The 22,725-nt window shown below is 58.7% G+C and overlaps 1 protein-coding gene across 3 annotated transcripts in view; it reads right to left on the bottom strand.

Annotated features, from left to right (window-relative positions):
- The window catches only part of pfas (phosphoribosylformylglycinamidine synthase), a 314,140-nt gene that overhangs the window by 59,124 nt on the left and 232,291 nt on the right, over positions 1-22,725 (bottom strand). For all 3 annotated transcript variants that reach the window (XM_078209284.1, XM_078209285.1, XM_078209283.1), the window contains exons 19-23: positions 5,492-5,672; positions 5,220-5,303; positions 4,749-4,904; positions 4,542-4,661; positions 4,276-4,421 (exon numbers count right to left, since the gene is read on the bottom strand). In XM_078209284.1, the coding sequence (XP_078065410.1) occupies positions 4,276-4,421; positions 4,542-4,661; positions 4,749-4,904; positions 5,220-5,303; positions 5,492-5,672 (687 nt within the window). The remainder of the gene's footprint in view (positions 1-4,275; positions 4,422-4,541; positions 4,662-4,748; positions 4,905-5,219; positions 5,304-5,491; positions 5,673-22,725) is intronic.

Below are 22,725 nucleotides of genomic sequence, written 5' to 3'. Positions count from 1 at the left end.
GATCTCTTATAAAACCCCCTTTTGGGGTCTCGGATGAAAGAGTCGCTGCCCGTGTTTTGCGGTCTCGGATGAAAGAATCGCCCACTTTGTTCTGCGGACTCCAATAAAACAGTCGCTCCCAATGCTCTGGGGTCTCTGATAAAACAGTCACTTCCAAAATTCGGGAGTCTCTGATAAAACAGTCGCTCCCCATTTTCTTGGGACCCGTTTAAAACAGGCACTCCCCGTGCACTGGGGTCTTTGATAAAACAGGCGCTCCTCACATTCTCGATCTCTGATAAAACAATTGCTCCCCATGTTCTGGAGTCTCTGATAAAACAGGCGCTCCCCATGTTCTGGGGTTTCTGATATGAATCATAGAAACATAGAAACCCTACAGTACAGAAAGAGGCCATTCGGCCCATCAAGTCTGCACGGACCACAATCCCACCCAAGCCCTACCCCCATATCCCTACATATTTTACCCACTAATCCCTCTAACCTACGCATCTCAGGACACTAAGGGGCAATTTTAGCACGGCCAATCAACCTAACCCACGCATCTTTGGACTGTGGGAGGAAACTGGAGCACCCGGAGGAAACCCACGCAGACACGAGGAGAATGTGCAAACTCCACACAGCCAGCGACCCAAGCCGGGAATCGAACCCAGGTGCCTGGAGCTGTGAAGCAGCAGTGCTAACCACTGTGCTACTGTGCCGCCCGTGCTCCCCATGTTCTGGGGTCTCTGATAAAACAAGTGTTCCCCATGTACTGGGTCTCTGATAAAACAGTCATTCCCTGTGTTCTGGGGTCTCGGATAAAACAGTCATTCCCTGTGTTCTGGGGTCTTGGATAACACGGTCACTCCCAAAATTTGGGGGTTTCCAATAAACAATTGCTCCCAATGTCCTGGGGTCTCTGATACAACAGATTTTCCCTATGTTCTGGGATCTCTTATAAAGTTGCTTCCAGTGTTTTGGGGTCTCGGATGAAAGAGTTGCTCACTTTGTTCTGCGGACTCTGGTAACAGTCGCTCCCCGTGTTCTGGGGTCTCTGATAAAACAAGTGCTTCCCATGTACTGGGTCTCTGATAAAACAGGCGTTCCCTATGTTCTGGGGTGTCTCATAAAACAGCTGCTCTCCATGTTCTGGGGTCTCTGAGACAACAGGTTCCCCGTGTACTGGGATCTCTGATAAAACAGTCGTTCCCTGTGTACTGGGTTCTCTGATACACAGGCATTTCCCATTTTCCGGGATAACTGATAAAACAGGGTTTCTGATAAACAGTCGCTCCCAATGTTCTGGGGTCTCTAATAAAACAGTCGTTCCCTGTGGTCTGGGGTCTCTGGCAAAACAGTCACTCCGAGTTCTGGGGATGGTGCTAAAACAGTGCTCACAATGTTTTGGAGTCTCTGATAAAACAGTCGCTCCCCGTGTTTTGGGATCTCTGATAAAACAGGCTCTACACATTTTCTCGGATCTCTGATGGAACAGGCGCTCTCCGTGTTCTGGGTCTCATAAAACAAGTGCTCCCGATGTTCTGGGGTCTCTGATAAAACAGTTGCACCGTGTGTTATGGGGTCTCTGATAAAACAGGCGCTCACTGTGTTATGGGGTCTCTGATAAAAAAGGTGTTCCCCATGTTCTGGGGTGTCCCTTAAAACAGTCACTCCCTGTGTTCTGGGGTCTCTGAAAAACAGGACTCTGATAAAACAGTCGCTCCCAATACTCTGGGGTCTCTGATAAAACAGATGCTCCTCGATTTCTGGGGTCTCCAATAAAACTCCCAAAATTTGGGGGTTTCCGATAAAACAGTCACTCCCCATGTTCTGGGGTCTCTGATAAAACAGTCGCGCCCCGTGTCCTGGGATCTCTGATAAAACAGTCACTCCCCATGTTCTGGGGTCTCTGATAAAACAGTCGCGCCCCGTGTCCTGGGGTCTCTGATAAAACAGTCGCGCCCCGTGCCCTGGGGTCTCTGATAAAACAGTCACTCCCCATGTTCTGGGGTCTCTGATAAAACAGTCACTCCCCATGTCCTGGGGTCTCTGATAAAACAGTCACTCCCCATGTTCTGGGGTCTCTGATAAAACAGTCGCGCCCCGTGCCCTGGGGTCTCTGATAAAACAGGCTATTCCCATTTTCTTGGATCTTTGATAAAACAGGTGCTCCTCATGTTCTGGAGTCTCTGATAAAACAGTCACTCCCTGTGATCAGGGCTTTCTGATAAAACAGACGCTTCGAGTTCTGGCGTTTCTGATTAAACAGTCACGCCCCCGTGTCTCGGATGAAAGAGTCGCTCTACGTGTTCTGGGGTCAGTGATAAAACCCCACATTCTGGGGTCTCTGAAAAACAGTCGGTCCCTGTGGTTCAGGGGGTCTCTGATAAAACAGTCACTCACCATGTTCTGGGGTCTCTGATAAAGCAGTTACTCCCCTTGTCCTGGGGTCGCTGATAAAACAGTCGCTCCCCATGTTTTGGGTCTCGGATGAAATAGTCGCTCATGTTTTGGGATCTCAGATGAAAGAGTCACTCACTTTGTTCTGCGGACTCTAATAAAACAGTTGCTCCCCATGTTCTGGGGTCTCTGATAAAACAGTCACTCCCAGTGTTCCATGGTGTGTAATAAAACAGGTGCTCCCCGTGTACTAGTCTCTGATAAATATGCGGTTCACATGTTCTGGGGTGTCTCATAAGACTCCCCGTGTTGTCGGGTCCCTAAAAATAAAAACAGGCGCTCCCCATGTTCTGGGGTCTCACTCTGGCAAAACAGTCAGTCCCTGCGTTCTGGGGACTCAAACAAGCGCTTTCCCTGTTCTGGGGTATCTGATAAAACAGGCACTTCCAATGTTCTGGGGTCTCTGTTAAAACAGTTGCATTGGAGTCTCAGATAAATAGGTGTTCCCCATGTTCTGAGGTGTCTGATAAAACAGGCTTTCCTCATGTTCTCGGGTGTCTCATAAAACAGTCACTCCCCGTGTTCTGGGGTCTCTGAAAAACAGGACTCCAATAAAACAGGCGCTCCCGATACTCTGGGGTCTCTGATAAAACAGTCACTCCCCGTGTTCTGGGGACTCGGATAAAACAGTCCCAATGTTCTGAGGTCTCTGATAAAACAGATGCTCCTCGAGTTCTGCAGTCTCCGATAAAACAGTCACTCCCAGTGTTCTGTTGTCTCTGATAAAACAGGTATTCCCCATGTTCTGGGGTGTCTCATAAAACAGTCGCTCCCCGTGGTCTGAGGTCTCTGGCAAAACAGTCACTCCTCGTGTTCTGGGGACGCTGACAAAACAGTCATTCCCTATGTTCTGGGGTCTCTGATAAAACAGTCGCTCCCCGTGTCCCGAGGTCTCTGCTACAACAGGCTGTTCCCATTTTCTGGGATCTCTGATAAAACAGTCGCCACCTGTATTCTGGGGTCTCTGATGTAACAGGCATGCCTCGTGTTCTGGGGTCTCTGATAAAACAGTTGCTTCCCGTGTCCTGGGATCTCGGATGAAATAGTCGCTCCTGGTGTTATGGGATCTTGGATGGAAGAGTCGCTCACTTTGTTCTGGGGTCTGTGATAAAACAGGCGCTCCCCGTGTACTGAGGTCTCTGATAAATAGGCATTTCACCTCTTCTGGGGTGTCTCATAAGACAGGCGCTCCCCGTGTTGTCGGGTCCCTGAAAAACAGGCGCTCCCCATGTTCAGGAGTCTGATACAACAGTCACTCCCAATGTTCTGGGGTCCCTAATAAAACAGGCACCCCTGGGTTTTGGGGTCTCGGATAAAATAGTCGCTCCCCAGGTTCTGGGGTCTCTGATAAAAGTCACTCCCCATGATCAGGGGTCTCTGATAAAACCGTCGCTCTCCATGTTCTGTAGTCTCTAATAAAACAGTCGCTCCCCATGTTCTGGGGTCTCTGATAAAACAATTGCTTCCCATGTTCTGGGGTCTCTGATAAACCAGTCACACCCCATGTTCTGGGGTCTCTGATAAACCAGTCACACCCCATGTTCTGGGGTCTCTGATAAAACATTCACTCCCAGTGTTCTGGGGTCTCTGATAAAACAGTCACTCTCAATATTCTGGGGTCTCGCTCCCCGTGTACTGGGGTCCCTGATAAACAGGTGCTCTCCGTGTTCTGGGCTCTCTGATAAAACGGGTGCTTCCCGTGTTCTGGATCTCTGATAAAACAGGCACTCCCTGTATTCTGCGGTCTCTGATAAAACTGTCGCTTCCCGTGTTCTGGGTCCCTGATAAAATTGCCGCTCACCTTGTTCTGGGCTCTCTGATAAAGCAATCGCTCACCATGTTCTGGGGTCCCTGTGCAGTAGTTGATCCAATTTTCCAGCACTGAAGGCCACCTGCTCTGTACCGAGCTTGCACTTTGTCCACATTTGCTTCTAAAACCTCCAGCACCAAACCCAGCTCTTCGCAGAATAGGAGTTCGATGACTGCAAAAAGACAGGAACTGAAAATCAGTGGGGATTTATGGGAGAAAGAAGGCCTCAAGCCTAGACAGGCCAGTTTAGAGGACGGGCCACTCAAAAGACTCAGATACTTCTGTCACTCACCAGCAGCGTCGCTGAATGAAATGTCGAGTTCCATGCCACAGTTTCCAGCAATAGCCATTTCTAGTAGACAGGTAAGCAGACCCCCATCACTGACATCATGGCCAGCAGTCAGCAGACCATCTGTCAATAGGAAAAGAGAATGGTTGAGAAACAATGAACTGGAATCGGTGGCAAAATCCTATTGGCATTGTGTGCATCAGGACTCACCCTCCAGAAGGTGCTGAGTGATGGTGAAGCAGGATGCCAGCTGGTGTGGACTATCCATATCTGGGCACTCATTACCAATCTGAGAGTAACACTGAGCCAAGGCACCTCCTCCCATCCGGTATTTACCAGGAGTAACTGGGATATACAGGAGCACACCTGAAACAAAGACACAGATTGATACCAATTAAGGGGAGCTCCATGGTAGCCTGGTTATTGGGGTTCAAGAATTGCCACTATATGCAGGGTACCCGCCCCCAAAACCAGGTACACCCTTAGACCCGCCCCCTTTCCCCTGCCTTGGTCTCTCCGCAGATCCATATCCTGCATCCCCAGCTCAAGGCACCACAACCCAGTCCGCTGTATTCCAGTCCTGCGACCCTGCCCCCTTTCCTGGTCTCCTTGAAGCCCCACCTCCTACATCCTGTGCCTCCACTCTGGGCCGTGACCCCTGCTGTACACCATAAACTATACCTTGTCCATGGGGATTTTTCAGGTCAGGGGTCACAGTGCAGGTAATGTCAGGACATACGGCGTAAACTGAGATCACAAGGGAGCCTGAAAAGGATGAGAGAAATGAGTATGAGTCAGAGAAACCGAATAAGAAGGTTTATGTTAAATACCAGAGACAATGCTGAAGCTAAAGAGAAAAAGGTAGAGTAAAATAGATGATATAAGAGGGACAAAGGGAGAGTCTGAAGGAAATCCAGATGTGCAAAAAGCTAGCACGGGCACAAGGGCCTCACCTGGGGCCTTCACCGTCTCCTGTCCCACACGAGCAGCCATACTCAAAGAATCCTTCCCACCATCCACTGCAATTCCAAGTTCAGACAACGTCAGGCACATAGCCTCGCAGGCATCGTACAGAGCTGCCCCTTCACCTGGCAACTTAGCCGGCCACATCCAGTTAGCACTACACTTCACATCCTGACATAGAGAGAACAAATATCACACCAAGCACCAGGCAAATAAACATTGTGCAGCAGGGAATGGCCAACTGGGCTGACTTCAGAGTGGCTGCTGCCGCGGGTGTTTCCAGAGAGCGTGCCCTCAGATTGTTTACAGCAAGCAGAGGAGTTGAGGGTGCTTACAATGGGTGGTTGAGGGCATTTATGGCGGGAAGTGGGGGGGGGGGGGGGGGGGCAGTCTGCATTCACCAGGCAGGTCCACTGGGATGTGTGTACAGCAGGAGAGGCTGTGGGGTGGGGGTTTGTGTACAGCAGGAGGGTGGGGGTTTGTGTACAGCAGGAGGGTGGGGGTTTGTGACAGGCAATGCCCCGAGTGCTCTAAGCAAGTGGGTTTTCACACGTTAACTACATATTTAGAATGGGTGGGCTTTGGACATAAACATGTTTACCCCTGGCAGGGTTGGAGGATTTTTCTTTACAGAGGAGGGTGTTTGGGTTTTTTTTACTGTGAGCCAACTAGCCGACACAGAATCTTTACAGTGCAGGAGGCTGCCATTCAGCCCATTGAGTCTATAGTGGCTTTCTGAAAGAGCATTCTACCCAGTCCCTCTCTCCTGCCTTATCCCCGTAACCTTGGACAGTCTTTTTTCAGAAAGCAATCCGAATCCCCCAATCAAACCAGACTCAAACCACTCTCTGAGTGACAATTGTTTTCCTCACATTATTTCTACTCCTTTTGTCCATTATTTTGAATCTGTAACCTCTAGTTCATGATGATCTCGAGTGGAAACACTTTCTCACTATTTACCCTGCCCATACCCCTCTGGATCTTGAACATCTCTAACAAATCTCCTCTCAGCCTGCTTTTCTCCAAGGAAAACAGACCCAACCTCTCCAATCTATCCTCATAACCACAATTCTTTATCCTCAGAAACGTTCTTGTGAATCGCAGTACTCTCTCTCAAGTAAGGTGCCCAGAACTGGATGCAGTATTCAGACAAAGTCTAACTAACGTCTTATACAAAATCAACATGATTTCCTTGTACTCAATGCCCTATTAATAAAATCTAGGAAACCATAGGCTTTATTAATTGCTCTCTCAACATGCCTTGTCACCTTTAATGACAAGAGTTTTTCAGTTTTCCCACATTTTCCTCCAGATCATTTGTGTATGCTACGAACAACAGAGGTCCCAGCACTGAGCCCTGCGGAACAACATGAGCTACAAATCTCCATTCTGAAACACACCCTTCCATCGCTCCTCTTTGTCTTCTATGACCAAGCCAGTTCTGTATCCATCTAGCCAGTCCTTCCCAAATCCCATGTGATTTTAGTTTTTGTACCAGTCTGTCATGTGGGACCTTGTCAAACACCTTAATAAAGTCCACATAAACTATATCCACAGCCCTTCCCTTATCAATTATCTTTGTCACCTCTTCAAAAAAACTCAGTTAATTTGGTGTGACGTGACCTTCACCGTACAAAACCACGCTGCCCATCACTGACTAGTCCATTTTCTTCCAAACGTGCAATATCCTGCCCCTCTGTATCTTCTCCAAAAGCTCCCCATCACAGATGTCAGGCTCTGTGCTGTACTGTTCTTTGTTCTTTGTTCTCACCAGCCTATAATTTCCTGGATTATCCTTGATTCCTGTCTTAAACATGGGAACAACATTGGCTATTCTCCAGTTCTCTGGAACCTCACCTGTGGTCAAAGAGGTTGTGGTGATATCTGCTAAGGCCCCAGCTATTTCTTCCCTTATCTTCTGCAGTAACCTGGGATAGATCCCATCCAGCCCTGGGTACTTGTCTACCTTAATGCAATTTAGGATACCCAACACTTCCTCCTTCAATATATTGACATTCTCTAGAGTGCTCATACATCCATCCCTAACCTCAACATCCGTCATGTCCTTCTCCTTGGTAAATACCGATACAAAGTACTAATTTGCTCATTGTCCTTGAGTGGGCCTACTCTTTCTCTTGCTACCCTCTTGGTCCAAATATATGCATAAAAACCTTTGGGATTCTCCTTGATCATTGACCATCCATCAACCATTTCCCTCTGGTTCCTGTTACGAAGCCAACTTTTTATCCAGTTTGCCACATTATCCTATATCGCATGGGCTTTTACTTTTTTGACCAATTTGCCACATGGGACCATGTTAAACGCATTGCTAAAATCCATGTACACAATATCCACTGCACTACCTTTATTGTCAATTCCTCAAGGAATTCAATCAAATTTGTGAGGAAAGATCTTCCTTTAACAAATCCATGCTGACCATCCCTGACTAGCCCATGCCTTCCAGTGTGACAGTGAATCCTATCTCTCAGGATTGATTCTACTAATGTGCCCACTGCTGATGCAAGACTAACTCTAACCTGTGCTTAACGCTCTCTCCACTCACATTGTCTGTACCTTTAAGACTTGATTACCTATAAAGATTCATATTCCAACCACTATTTTGTAAACTGAGTTTGTGTCTTTATATGCCCTGTTTGTGAACAGAACTCCCACTTACCTGATGAAGGAGCAGCGCTCCAAAAGCTAGTGGATTTTGCTACCAAATAAACCTGCTGGACAACCTGGTGTTGTGAGACTTCTTACTTCTTCTCGACAACCAGAGGTGTCTAGATTTGGCAGTACCATTCTTATTTTTGAGCGGGACATGTCTACATAGACATTTTGGCTTCCCACTGGTTTTCCACTGCTTTATCCCCCTAACAGTGTTGTCCAGTCCATCCGAGCCAAGTCCCTTCTCATTCCTGCAGTTTGCCTTCCCCAGTTCAAAACTTTTATTCCAGCTTTATCTCTGTCCTTTTCCATGGTAATGCTAAATCTAACTGAATTGTGATCACTATCCCAGATATGGTTTCCAACTATCACTTCACTCACTTGCCCTTCTTTGTTCCCCAAGGCTAGGTCTAGAATTGCATCTCCTCTTGTTGGGTTTGTCACTAATTGGTTCAAAATATTTTCCTGGATGAATCCTTCTCCCTCTGTGTCCCTCATATTGTTTGAATCCCAGTTGATATTGGGATAGTTAAAGTCTCCTACCTATTATTGCCCTCTTGTTTTTACAGGCACAAATTTGCCTACATGTTCTTCAATCTCCCTTCCACCATTTAGGATTCTGTAGTATACTCCCAGTAGTGTGACTGCCCCTTTTTAAATTCTAGGTTCAACCCATAAAGCCTCGTTTGCTGACCTGTTTAGTACCTCTCATGACTGGAATTGATTCTTTAACCATTAATGCCACTCTCCCTCCTTTTCTATCTCTCACTCTATCATGTTTGAAGATTCGATAACCAGGGATATTGAGCTGCCAATGTTGTCCCTCCTTTAACCAGGTTTCTGCTTTAGCAATGACATGCTGCTGCCATGTGTCTACCTGTGCCCTTAACCCATTTGTCTTGTTTGTAATACTACTTGTATTGAAGTAAAACAATTTAACACCGTCAAGTTCCCTTGCTGGACATTTTTTAAACTTTGTTCTCCTGTAAGACCAAGTCTGTACTACATCCACATCACTAGCTAATGTTCTATCTCCATTTTCCTGATCTGAATCCGACCTATCTGATCCTACTCCTAGGACCCCCATCCCCTTGCCACAGTAGTTTAAATATTCTCCAACAGAACTAGCAAAAGCCCCGTCAAGGGCACTGGTCCCAGCTCTGCCTGGGTGCAGTCCATCCGGTTTGTACAGGTCTCACCTTTCCCAGAACCAGTCCCAGTGCCTCCCAGCTACACCATCTCTCCAGTCACGTGTTCATTTGGTCTATCCTGCTCTTGCTTGTGTGTGGAGTAATCCTGATATTATTGAGATCCTGCATTTTACTTTATCTCCTAACTTTCTGCACTCATCCCTTAGTTTGCCAATGTCGTTGGTACCAATGTGTACCACAACCACTGGTTGTTCACCTTCCCTCCCCAGAATGACCTGCAGCCACTCCGTGACATCCTGGACCCTGGCACTGGGGGGAGGGGGGGGGGGGGCAATATACCATTTGATTCACATTTGCGGCCACTGTCTGTGCCCTAACTACTGAATCCCCTATCACTATAGTCCTGCCACTCATTTTCCTCCTGTCCCGTGAGCAGCAGAGCCACCCACTATGCCGTGAACTTGGCTGATGCTGCTTTTCCCAGAGAGGCCATCCCTCCCAACAATATCCAAAATGGTATATCTGTCTGAGAGGGGGATGGCCGCAGGGGACTCCTGCACTACCTTCCAGAGTCTTTTACTGTTCCTGATGGTCACCCATTCCCTACCCTCACCTAAGCTGTGACCACTTCATTAAATGTGCTATCCATGACTTGCATCACAAATGCTCCACAGTGAGTCCACCCGCAGATCCAGCTCAGAAATCTAGTTAGCTAGAAGCTGCATTTAGATACACCTTATGCACACATGGTCATCAGGGTTGTGCAGGAGGTGCATAACATAGGTCTGAGGTCTCCTGCCATGAAGTCCCTCTTGATTAATCTAGTTACTTCATTAAAAAATTACATTAGCTAGAGATCTTATTTGCATTAACTAGGAACCTTGTTTCTCACCAAACACTTCTATTATAATTGTACAGCACTATTTTTTTTTTTAGTCCCAACCTCAGTATTAAGCAATGAACTACTTTAATAGATTGAAAATACTTACCAGGATTTATTCACCAATCAGCAGCTTTGGTTGATCCCACGTCACTTTGAACTCCACTCCCAAAAGAGCGTCCCTCGAAGGTCCAGTGCTCTCTGCTCCCCAAAGGTGAGTGAGGGCCTGAGCCTCATGCTCCCTTTATCCTCCATTCCCAAAAGAGCGTCCCTCACAGGTCCGGTGCTCTCTGCTCCCTGAAGGTGATGGCTCTGAGTCTTGAGTTCCCTCTATCCTCCACAACCAGAAGAGTGTCCCTCGAAGGTCCGGTGCTCTCCGCTCCCCAAAGGTGAGGGCCTCCCCCAAGCCTCATGCTCCCTTCATCCTCTACTCCCAGAAGAGTGTCTCTCACAGGTCTGGTGCTCTCTGCTCCTCGAAGGCCCTCAGCCTCATGCCCCTTCTAATGTCCGCTCCCAGGAGAGTGTCCCTTGAAGGTCTGGTGCTCTCTGCCCCCTGAAGGTAAATGAGGGCCCTGAACCTCATGCTCCCTTTATCCTCCACTCCCACAGAGTGTCCCTCTGAAAGTCCATGTACACTACATCAAGAACATTATGCTCATCATCCCTTAGCTGCCAGAGGTATTAGTAGAGGCAGGTACAATTTTGTCTTTTAAAAAGCATTCAGACAGTTACATGGGTAAGATGGGTATAGAGGGATATGGGCCAAATGTGGGCAATTGGGATTAGTTTAGGGGTTAAAAAAAAAAAGGGTGGCATGGACAAGTTGGGCCGAAGGGCCTGTTTCCATGCTGTAAATCTCTGACTACTAATTCTATCCAAAATAATGGGCGGCACGGTAGCACAGTGGTTAGCACTGCTGCTTCACAGCTCCAGGGACCTGGGTTCAATTCCCGGCTTGGGTCGCTGTCTGTGTGGAGTTTGCACATTCTCCCTGTGTCTGCGTGGGTTTCCTCCGGGTGCTTCGGTTTCCTCCCACCGTCCAAAGATGTGCGTTGATTGGCCATTCTAAATTGCCCCTTAGTGTCCCGGGATGCATAGGTTAGAGGGGTTAGTGGGTAAATATGTAGGGATATGTGGATAGGGTCTGGATGGGATTGTGGTTGGTGCACACTCGATGGGCCGAATGGCCTCTTTCTGCACTGTAGGATTCTATGATTCTATGATAATGTTTCTGGAAGCTTCCCTACTTCTGATGTTAAACCAATTGGTCTAAAGATAGCTGGGTCATCTTTACAGCCTTTTTTGAACATTTGCAGTCCTCCAGTCCTCTGGCACCTCCCCTGAGTCTAAAGAAGGCTGGAAGATTCTGGCCAGCGCCCCTGCAATTATTCTGGGATGGATCTCATCCGGTCCCGGTGCCTTGTCAACCTTCAGTACTGGATGCTTCGGTTTCCTCCCACAGTCCAAAGATGTAAACAGGTTAGGTGGATTGACCATGGTTAATGCGCGGGGTTGCGGGAATAGGTGGGGGGGGGGGGGGGGGGGGTGGGGGTTTGGCCTGGGTAAGGTGCTGTTTCGGAGAGTCGGTGCAGATTCAATGGGCCGCATGGCCTACACTGTAGGGATTCTATTATTCCTTCTTATTTTTCTAGGGACAGTTTCCTCATTTGCCTCTATGGTTTCTGTAGCATCTACCTCCTTGATAAAGTCTGTATTCAGCATAATTCTCAAGTGTATTTTCTACCTGACATGTGTTATATGCATACCTCTTCCTTTTCATTTTCACCTCTTACATTTTCCAGGGTGGTCTAGATTTATTTGTCCTACCTTTCCTCTTCAAGGGAATATACATTGATATTGCCCGTAATACTATCTCTCTGAAGGTAGCCAATATTTCAGACACTGTCTTTTCTGCCAACGTTTGATTCCAACTCATTCAACTCAGAATCATTCTCATTCCATTCGAAGTTGGTTTTCCCATAATTAATTATGCTTATTCGGGATTGTTCCTTGTCCTTTTCCATGGCCAATCCCAAATCAGATGATACAATGCCTATTGTCCCCTAAATGCTCTCTCACTGAAATTTAAGACACTTGGGACAACTCATTCCCCAGAACCAGGTCCACTAGTGCCTGTCCTCGCATTGGAGTGGAAACATACTGCTGCAGCAAATGATCTTGAACACACTCCAGGAACTCTTGCCCTCTTTCCCTTTTGCACTATTCCTATTGTAGTCTGTATTAGGATAATTGAAGTCCCCCATTATGATTATTCTACGATGCTTGAAAGCCAAATGGTCTATTCCTGGGTTACGGAAGGCATAGGGGTTAGGGATGCTTCCAGTGAACATAAGGGCCGGGGGCATGGCGGCCGGGGAGGTGGGGGGTGCACAGGCAGGGGGCGTGGCTGGCCGGGGGGGGGGGGGGGGGGGGCGCTGGCAGCGGGCGTGGTGGCCCAGGGGGAACTGGCAGGGGGGAGGGCGGCCCAGGGGGTGGGGAAGCCCGGGGGGCGCTGGCTGGGTGGCCGGGGGAGGTGCTGGCAGGGGGCGTGGTGGCCGGGCAGGGGGGGCGCTGCCAGGGGGCACGACAGCCGAGGGGGTGCAGGCAGGGGACATGGCGGGCCGGGGGCGCTGGCAGGGTGCGTGGCGGGCCGGGGGGGGGCGCTGGCAGTCCGGTGGGACGCAGGCAGGCTGGTGGGGCGGCGCGGTGGGCCGGGGGTGGGGGTGCCGGCAGGGCGGGGGGGGGGGGGCGAGGGCAGGGGCGCCGAGGGCGGGGCGTTTACGGAGAGCCCAGGGGTCGGGGCGCTTACGGAGGGGTCGGGGCGCTTACGGAGGGGTCGGGGCGCTTACGGAGGGGTCGGGGCGCTTACGGAGGGGTCGGGGCGCTTACGGAGGGGTCGGGGCGCTTACGGAGGGGTCGGGGCGCTTACGGAGGGGTCGGGGCGCTTACGGAGAGCCCGGGGGTCGGGGCGCTTACAGAGAGCCCGGGGGTCGGGGCGCTTACAGAGAGCCCGGGGGTCGGGGCGCTTACAGAGAGCCCGGGGGTCGGGGCGCTTACAGAGAGCCCGGGGGTCGGGGCGCTTACGGAGAGCCCGGGGCGCTTACGGAGAGCCCGGGGCGCTTACGGAGAGCCCGGGGCGCTTACGGAGAGCCCGGGGCGCTTACGGAGAGCCCGGGGCGCTTACGGAGAGCCCGGGGCGCTTACGGAGAGCCCGGGGCGCTTACGGAGAGCCCGGGGCGCTTACGGAGAGCCCGGGGCGCTTACGGAGAGCCCGGGGCGCTTACGGAGAGCCCGGGGCGCTTACGGAGAGCCCGGGGCGCTTACGGAGAGCCCGGGGCGCTTACGGAGAGCCCGGGGCGCTTACGGAGAGCCCGGGGCGCTTACGGAGAGCCCGGGGCGCTTACGGAGAGCCCGGGGCGCTTACGGAGAGCCCGGGGCGCTTACGGAGAGCCCGGGGCGCTTACGGAGAGCCCGGGGCGCTTACGGAGAGCCCGGGGCGCTTACGGAGAGCCCGGGGCGCTTACGGAGAGCCCGGGGCGCTTACGGAGAGCCCGGGGCGCTTACGGAGAGCCCGGGGCGCTTACGGAGAGCCCGGGGCGCTTACGGAGAGCCCGGGGCGCTTACGGAGAGCCCGGGGCGCTTACGGAGAGCCCGGGGCGCTTACGGAGAGCCCGGGGCGCTTACGGAGAGCCCGGGGCGCTTACGGAGAGCCCGGGGCGCTTACGGAGAGCCCGGGGCGCTTACGGAGAGCCCGGGGCGCTTACGGAGAGCCCGGGGCGCTTACGGAGAGCCCGGGGCGCTTACGGAGAGCCCGGGGCGCTTACGGAGAGCCCGGGGCGCTTACGGAGAGCCCGGGGCGCTTACGGAGAGCCCGGGGGTCGGGGCGCTTACGGAGAGCCCGGGGGTCGGGGCGCTTACGGAGAGCCCGGGGGTCGGGGCGCTTACGGAGAGCCCGGGGGTCGGGGCGCTTACGGAGAGCCCGGGGGTCGGGGCGCTTACGGAGAGCCCGGGGGTCGGGGCGCTTACGGAGAGCCCGGGGGTCGGGGCGCTTACGGAGAGCCCGGGGGTCGGGGCGCTTACGGAGAGCCCGGGGGTCGGGGCGCTTACGGAGAGCCCGGGGGTCGGGGCGCTTACGGAGAGCCCGGGGGTCGGGGCGCTTACGGAGAGCCCGGGGGTCGGGGCGCTTACCGAGAGCCCGGGGGTCGGGGCGTTTACAGAGCGCGCGGGGGTCGGGGCGTTTACAGAGCGCGCGGGGGTCGGGGCGTTTACAGAGCGCGGGGGTCGGGGCGTTTACAGAGCGCGGGGGTCGGGGCGTTTACAGAGCGCGGGGGTCGGGGCGTTTACAGAGCGCGCGGGGGTCGGGGCGTTTACAGAGCGCGGGGGTCGGGGCATTTACAGAGAGCGCGGGGGTCGGGGCGTTTACAGAGCGCGGGGGTCGGGGCGTTTACAGAGCGCGCGGGGGTCGGGGCGTTTACAGAGCGCGGGGGTCGGGGCGTTTACAGAGCGCGCGGGGGTCGGGGCATTTACAGAGAGCGCGGGGGTCGGGGCGTTTACAGAACGCGGGGGTCGGGGCGTTTACAGAGCGCGGGGGTCGGGGCGTTTACAGAGCGCGGGGGTCGGGGCATTTACAGAGAGCGCGGGGGTCGGGGCGTTTACAGAACGCGGGGGTCGGGGCGTTTACAGAGCGCGCGGGGGTCGGGGCATTTACAGAGAGCGCGGGGGTCGGGGCGCTTACAGAGCGCGGGGGTCGGGGCGTTTACAGAGCGCGGGGGTCGGGGCGTTTACAGAGAGCGCGGGGGTCGGGGCGTTTACAGAGCGCGGGGGTCGGGGCGTTTACAGAGCGCGGGGGTCGGGGCGTTTACAGAGCGCGGGGGTCGGGGCGTTTACAGAGCGCGGGGGTCGGGGCGTTTACAGAGCGTGCGGGGGTCGGGGCGTTTACAGAGCGCGGGGGTCGGGGCGTTTACAGAGAGCGCGGGGGTCGGGGCGTTTACAGAGCGCGGGGGTCGGGGCGTTTACAGAGCGCGGGGGTCGGGGCGTTTACAGAGCGCGGGGGTCGGGGCGTTTACAGAGCGTGCGGGGGTCGGGGCGTTTACAGAGCGCGGGGGTCGGGGCGTTTACAGAGCGCGGGGGTCGGGGCGTTTACAGAGCGCGGGGGTCGGGGCGTTTACAGAACGCGCGGGGGTCGGGGCGTTTACAGAGTGCGCGGGGGTCGGGGCGTTTACAGAGCGCGCGGGGGTCGGGGCGTTTACAGAGCGCGGGGGTCGGGGCGTTTACAGAGCGCGGGGGTCGGGGCGTTTACAGAGCGCGGGGGGGTCGGGGCGTTTACAGAGCGCGGGGGTCGGGGCGTTTACAGAGCGCGGGGGTCGGGGCATTTACAGAGCGCGCGGGGGTCGGGGCGTTTACAGAACGCGCGGGGGTCGGGGCGTTTACAGAGAGCGCGGGGGTCGGGGCGTTTACAGAGAGCGCGGGGGTCGGGGCGTTTACAGAACGCGCGGGGGTCGGGGCGTTTACAGAGCGCGCGGGGGTCGGGGCGTTTACAGAACGCGCGGGGGTCGGGGCGTTTACAGAGAGCGCGGGGGTCGGGGCGTTTACAGAACGCGCGGGGGTCGGGGCGTTTACAGAACGCGCGGGGGTCGGGGCGTTTACAGAACGCGCGGGGGTCGGGGCATTTACAGAGCGCGCGGGGGTCGGGGCGTTTACAGAGCGCGCGGGGGTCGGGGCGTTTACAGAGAGCGCGGGGGTCGGGGCGTTTACAGAACGCGCGGGGGTCGGGGCGTTTACAGAGAGCGCGGGGGTCGGGGCGTTTACAGAGCGCGCGGGGGTCGGGGCATTTACAGAACGCGCGGGGGTCGGGGCGTTTACAGAGAGCGCGGGGGTCGGGGCGTTTACAGAACGCGCGGGGGTCGGGGCGTTTACAGAACGCGCGGGGGTCGGGGCGTTTACAGAACGCGCGGGGGTCGGGGCGTTTACAGAACGCGCGGGGGTCGGGGCGTTTACAGAACGCGCGGGGGTCGGGGCGTTTACAGAACGCGCGGGGGTCGGGGCGTTTACAGAGAGCGCGGGGGTCGGGGCGTTTACAGAGCGCGCGGGGGTCGGGGCATTTACAGAACGCGCGGGGGTCGGGGCGTTTACAGAGAGCGCGGGGGTCGGGGCGTTTACAGAACGCGCGGGGGTCGGGGCGTTTACAGAACGCGCGGGGGTCGGGGCGTTTACAGAACGCGCGGGGGTCGGGGCGTTTACAGAACGCGCGGGGGTCGGGGCATTTACAGAGCGCGCGGGGGTCGGGGCGTTTACAGAACGCGCGGGGGTCGGGGCGTTTACAGAGAGCGCGGGGGTCGGGGCATTTACAGAGCGCGCGGGGGTCGGGGCGTTTACAGAGCGCGGGGGTCGGGGCGTTTACAGAGCACGCGGGGGTCGGGGCGTTTACAGAGCACGCGGGGGTCGGGGCGTTTACAGAACGCGCGGGGGTCGGGGCGTTTACAGAGAGCGCGGGGGTCGGGGCGTTTACAGAGCGCGCGGGGGTCGGGGCGTTTACAGAGAGCGCGGGGGTCGGGGCGTTTACAGAGCGCGCGGGGGTCGGGGCGTTTACAGAACGCGCGGGGGTCGGGGCATTTACAGAACGCGCGGGGGTCGGGGCGTTTACAGAGCGCGCGGGGGTCGGGGCGTTTACAGAGCGCGGGGGTCGGGGCGTTTACAGAGCGCGCGGGGGTCGGGGCGTTTACAGAGCGCGCGGGGGTCGGGGCGTTTACAGAGCGCGCGGGGGTCGGGGCGTTTACAGAGCGCGGGGGTCGGGGCGTTTACAGAGCGCGCGGGGGTCGGGGCGTTTACAGAGCGCGGGGGTCGGGGCGTTTACAGAGCGCGCGGGGGTCGGGGCGTTTACAGAGCGCGGGGGTCGGGGCGTTTACAGAGCCCGGGGGTCGGGGCGTTTACAGAGAGCGCGGGGGTCGGGGCATTTACAGAGCGCGCGGGGGTCGGGGCATTTACAGAGAGCGCGGGGGTCGGGGCGTTTACAGAGCGCGGGGGGGTCGGGGCGTTTACAGAGCCCGGGGGTCGGGGCGTTTACAGAGAGCGCGGGGGTCGGGGCGTTTACAGAGCGCGGGGGTCGGGGCGTTTACAGAGCGCGGGGGTCGGGGCGTTTACAGAGCGCGGGGGTCGGGGCGTTTACAGAGCGCGCGGGGGTCGGGGCGTTTACAGAGCGCGCGGGGGTCGGGGCGTTTACAGAGCGCGCGGGGGTCGGGGCATTTACAGAGCGCGGGGGTCGGGGCGTTTACAGAGAGCGCGGGGGTCGGGGCGTTTACAGAGCGTGCGGGGGTCGGGGCATTTACAGAGCGCGGGGGGGGTCGGGGCATTTACAGAGCGCGGGGGTCGGGGCGTTTACAGAGCGCGCGGGGGTCGGGGCGTTTACAGAACGCGCGGGGGTCGGGGCGTTTACAGAGCGCGCGGGGGTCGGGGCGTTTACAGAGCGCGCGGGGGTCGGGGCATTTACAGAGCGCGCGGGGGTCGGGGCATTTACAGAGCGCGCGGGGGTCGGGGCATTTACAGAGCGCGCGGGGGTCGGGGCGTTTACAGAGCGCGCGTGGGTCGGGGCGTTTACAGAGAGCGCGGGGGTCGGGGCATTTACAGAGCGCGGGGGTCGGGGCGTTTACAGAGCACGCGGGGGTCGGGGCGTTTACAGAGCGCGGGGGTCGGGGCGTTTACAGAGCGCGCGGGGGTCGGGGCGTTTACAGAGCGCGGGGGTCGGGGCGTTTACAGAGCGCGCGGGGGTCGGGGCGTTTACAGAGCGCGGGGGTCGGGGCGTTTACAGAGAGCGCGGGGGTCGGGGCGTTTACAGAGAGCGCGGGGGTCGGGGCGTTTACAGAGCGCGCGGGGGTCGGGGCGTTTACAGAGCGCGGGGGTCGGGGCGTTTACAGAGCGCGCGGGGGTCGGGGCATTTACAGAGAGCGCGGGGGTCGGGGCGTTTACAGAGAGCGCGGGGGTCGGGGCGTTTACAGAGAGCGCGGGGGTCGGGGCGTTTACAGAGCGCGCGGGGGTCGGGGCGTTTACAGAGAGCGCGGGGGTCGGGGCATTTACAGAGCGCGCGGGGGTCGGGGCATTTACAGAGCGCGCGGGGGTCGGGGCGTTTACAGAGCGCGGGGGTCGGGGCATTTACAGAGCGCGGGGGTCGGGGCGTTTACAGAGCGCGCGGGGGTCGGGGCATTTACAGAACACGCGGGGGTCGGGGCGTTTACAGAGCGCGCGGGGGTCGGGGCGTTTACAGAGCGCGCGGGGGTCGGGGCGTTTACAGAGCGCGCGGGGGTCGGGGCGTTTACAGAGCGCGCGGGGGTCGGGGCGTTTACAGAGCGCGCGGGGGTCGGGGCGTTTACAGAGCGCGCGGGGGTCGGGGCGTTTACAGAGCGCGCGGGGGTCGGGGCGTTTACAGAGCGCGCGGGGGTCGGGGCGTTTACAGAACACGCGGGGGTCGGGGCGTTTACAGAGCGCGCGGGGGTCGGGGCGTTTACAGAGAGCGCGGGGGTCGGGGCGTTTACAGAACGCGCGGGGGTCGGGGCGTTTACAGAGAGCGCGGGGGTCGGGGCGTTTACAGAACGCGGGGGTCGGGGCGTTTACAGAGCGCGCGGGGGTCGGGGCGTTTACAGAGCGCGCGGGGGTCGGGGCGTTTACAGAGAGCGCGGGGGTCGGGGCGTTTACAGAACACGCGGGGGTCGGGGCGTTTACAGAGCGCGCGGGGGTCGGGGCGTTTACAGAGCGCGCGGGGGTCGGGGCGTTTACAGAGCCCGGGGGTCGGGGCGTTTACAGAACACGCGGGGGTCGGGGCGTTTACAGAACGCGCGGGGGTCGGGGCATTTACAGAGCGCGCGGGGGTCGGGGCGTTGACAGAACGCGCGGGGGTCGGGGCGTTTACAGAGCGCGGGGGTCGGGGCGTTTACAGAGCGCGCGGGGGTCGGGGCGTTTACAGAGCGCGCGGGGGTCGGGGCGTTTACAGAGCGCGGGGGTCGGGGCATTTACAGAGCGCGCGGGGGTCGGGGCGTTTACAGAGCGCGCGGGGGTCGGGGCGTTTACAGAACGCGCGGGGGTCGGGGCGTTTACAGAGCGCGCGGGGGTCGGGGCGTTTACAGAGCGCGCGGGGGTCGGGGCATTTACAGAGCGCGCGGGGGTCGGGGCATTTACAGAGCGCGCGGGGGTCGGGGCATTTACAGAGCGCGCGGGGGTCGGGGCGTTTACAGAGCGCGCGTGGGTCGGGGCGTTTACAGAGAGCGCGGGGGTCGGGGCATTTACAGAGCGCGGGGGTCGGGGCGTTTACAGAGCACGCGGGGGTCGGGGCGTTTACAGAGCGCGGGGGTCGGGGCGTTTACAGAGCGCGCGGGGGTCGGGGCGTTTACAGAGCGCGGGGGTCGGGGCGTTTACAGAGCGCGCGGGGGTCGGGGCATTTACAGAGAGCGCGGGGGTCGGGGCGTTTACAGAACGCGCGGGGGTCGGGGCGTTTACAGAACGCGCGGGGGTCGGGGCGTTTACAGAGCGCGGGGGTCGGGGCGTTTACAGAGCGCGCGGGGGTCGGGGCATTTACAGAGAGCGCGGGGGTCGGGGCGTTTACAGAGAGCGCGGGGGTCGGGGCGTTTACAGAACGCGCGGGGGTCGGGGCGTTTACAGAACGCGCGGGGGTCGGGGCGTTTACAGAACGCGCGGGGGTCGGGGCGTTTACAGAACGCGCGGGGGTCGGGGCATTTACAGAGCGCGCGGGGGTCGGGGCGTTTACAGAACGCGCGGGGGTCGGGGCGTTTACAGAGAGCGCGGGGGTCGGGGCATTTACAGAGCGCGCGGGGGTCGGGGCGTTTACAGAGCGCGGGGGTCGGGGCGTTTACAGAGCACGCGGGGGTCGGGGCGTTTACAGAGCACGCGGGGGTCGGGGCGTTTACAGAACGCGCGGGGGTCGGGGCGTTTACAGAGAGCGCGGGGGTCGGGGCGTTTACAGAGAGCGCGGGGGTCGGGGCGTTTACAGAGAGCGCGGGGGTCGGGGCGTTTACAGAGCGCGCGGGGGTCGGGGCGTTTACAGAACGCGCGGGGGTCGGGGCATTTACAGAACGCGCGGGGGTCGGGGCGTTTACAGAGCGCGCGGGGGTCGGGGCGTTTACAGAGCGCGGGGGTCGGGGCGTTTACAGAGCGCGCGGGGGTCGGGGCGTTTACAGAGCGCGCGGGGGTCGGGGCGTTTACAGAGCGCGGGGGTCGGGGCGTTTACAGAGCGCGCGGGGGTCGGGGCGTTTACAGAGCGCGGGGGTCGGGGCGTTTACAGAGCGCGCGGGGTCGGGGCGTTTACAGAGCGCGGGGGTCGGGGCGTTTACAGAGCCCGGGGGTCGGGGCGTTTACAGAGAGCGCGGGGGTCGGGGCATTTACAGAGCGCGCGGGGGTCGGGGCATTTACAGAGAGCGCGGGGGTCGGGGCGTTTACAGAGCGCGGGGGGGTCGGGGCGTTTACAGAGCCCGGGGGTCGGGGCGTTTACAGAGAGCGCGGGGGTCGGGGCGTTTACAGAGCGCGGGGGTCGGGGCGTTTACAGAGCGCGGGGGTCGGGGCGTTTACAGAGCGCGGGGGTCGGGGCGTTTACAGAGCGCGCGGGGGTCGGGGCGTTTACAGAGCGCGCGGGGGTCGGGGCGTTTACAGAGCGCGCGGGGGTCGGGGCATTTACAGAGCGCGGGGGTCGGGGCGTTTACAGAGAGCGCGGGGGTCGGGGCGTTTACAGAGCGTGCGGGGGTCGGGGCATTTACAGAGCGCGGGGGTCGGGGCGTTTACAGAGCGCGCGGGGGTCGGGGCGTTTACAGAACGCGCGGGGGTCGGGGCGTTTACAGAGCGCGCGGGGGTCGGGGCGTTTACAGAGCGCGCGGGGGTCGGGGCATTTACAGAGCGCGCGGGGGTCGGGGCATTTACAGAGCGCGCGGGGGTCGGGGCATTTACAGAGCGCGCGGGGGTCGGGGCGTTTACAGAGCGCGCGTGGGTCGGGGCGTTTACAGAGAGCGCGGGGGTCGGGGCATTTACAGAGCGCGGGGGTCGGGGCGTTTACAGAGCACGCGGGGGTCGGGGCGTTTACAGAGCGCGGGGGTCGGGGCGTTTACAGAGCGCGCGGGGGTCGGGGCGTTTACAGAGCGCGGGGGTCGGGGCGTTTACAGAGCGCGCGGGGGTCGGGGCGTTTACAGAGCGCGGGGGTCGGGGCGTTTACAGAGAGCGCGGGGGTCGGGGCGTTTACAGAGAGCGCGGGGGTCGGGGCGTTTACAGAGCGCGCGGGGGTCGGGGCGTTTACAGAGCGCGGGGGTCGGGGCGTTTACAGAGCGCGCGGGGGTCGGGGCATTTACAGAGAGCGCGGGGGTCGGGGCGTTTACAGAGAGCGCGGGGGTCGGGGCGTTTACAGAGAGCGCGGGGGTCGGGGCGTTTACAGAGCGCGCGGGGGTCGGGGCGTTTACAGAGAGCGCGGGGGTCGGGGCATTTACAGAGCGCGCGGGGGTCGGGGCATTTACAGAGCGCGCGGGGGTCGGGGCGTTTACAGAGCGCGGGGGTCGGGGCATTTACAGAGCGCGGGGGTCGGGGCGTTTACAGAGCGCGCGGGGGTCGGGGCATTTACAGAACACGCGGGGGTCGGGGCGTTTACAGAGCGCGCGGGGGTCGGGGCGTTTACAGAGCGCGCGGGGGTCGGGGCGTTTACAGAGAGCGCGGGGGTCGGGGCGTTTACAGAGCGCGCGGGGGTCGGGGCGTTTACAGAGCGCGCGGGGGTCGGGGCGTTTACAGAGCGCGCGGGGGTCGGGGCGTTTACAGAGCGCGCGGGGGTCGGGGCGTTTACAGAGCGCGCGGGGGTCGGGGCGTTTACAGAACGCGCGGGGGTCGGGGCATTTACAGAACGCGCGGGGGTCGGGGCGTTTACAGAGCGCGCGGGGGTCGGGGCGTTTACAGAGCGCGGGGGTCGGGGCGTTTACAGAGCGCGCGGGGGTCGGGGCGTTTACAGAGCGCGCGGGGGTCGGGGCGTTTACAGAGCGCGCGGGGGTCGGGGCGTTTACAGAGCGCGGGGGTCGGGGCGTTTACAGAGCGCGCGGGGGTCGGGGCGTTTACAGAGCGCGGGGGTCGGGGCGTTTACAGAGCGCGCGGGGGTCGGGGCGTTTACAGAGCGCGGGGGTCGGGGCGTTTACAGAGCCCGGGGGTCGGGGCGTTTACAGAGAGCGCGGGGGTCGGGGCATTTACAGAGCGCGCGGGGGTCGGGGCATTTACAGAGAGCGCGGGGGTCGGGGCGTTTACAGAGCGCGGGGGTCGGGGCATTTACAGAGAGCGCGGGGGTCGGGGCGTTTACAGAGCGCGGGGGTCGGGGCGTTTACAGAGCGCGGGGGTCGGGGCGTTTACAGAGCGCGGGGGTCGGGGCGTTTACAGAGCGCGGGGGTCGGGGCGTTTACAGAGCCCGGGGGTCGGGGCGTTTACAGAGAGCGCGGGGGTCGGGGCGTTTACAGAGCGCGGGGGTCGGGGCGTTTACAGAGCGCGGGGGTCGGGGCGTTTACAG

Source organism: Mustelus asterias, chromosome 3, assembly GCF_964213995.1.
Source record: "Mustelus asterias chromosome 3, sMusAst1.hap1.1, whole genome shotgun sequence".
Classification (NCBI taxonomy): domain Eukaryota; kingdom Metazoa; phylum Chordata; class Chondrichthyes; order Carcharhiniformes; family Triakidae; genus Mustelus; species Mustelus asterias.
The sequence above is the reverse complement of the archived record's forward strand: the minus strand, read 5'-3'. Positions and strand labels throughout refer to the sequence as shown.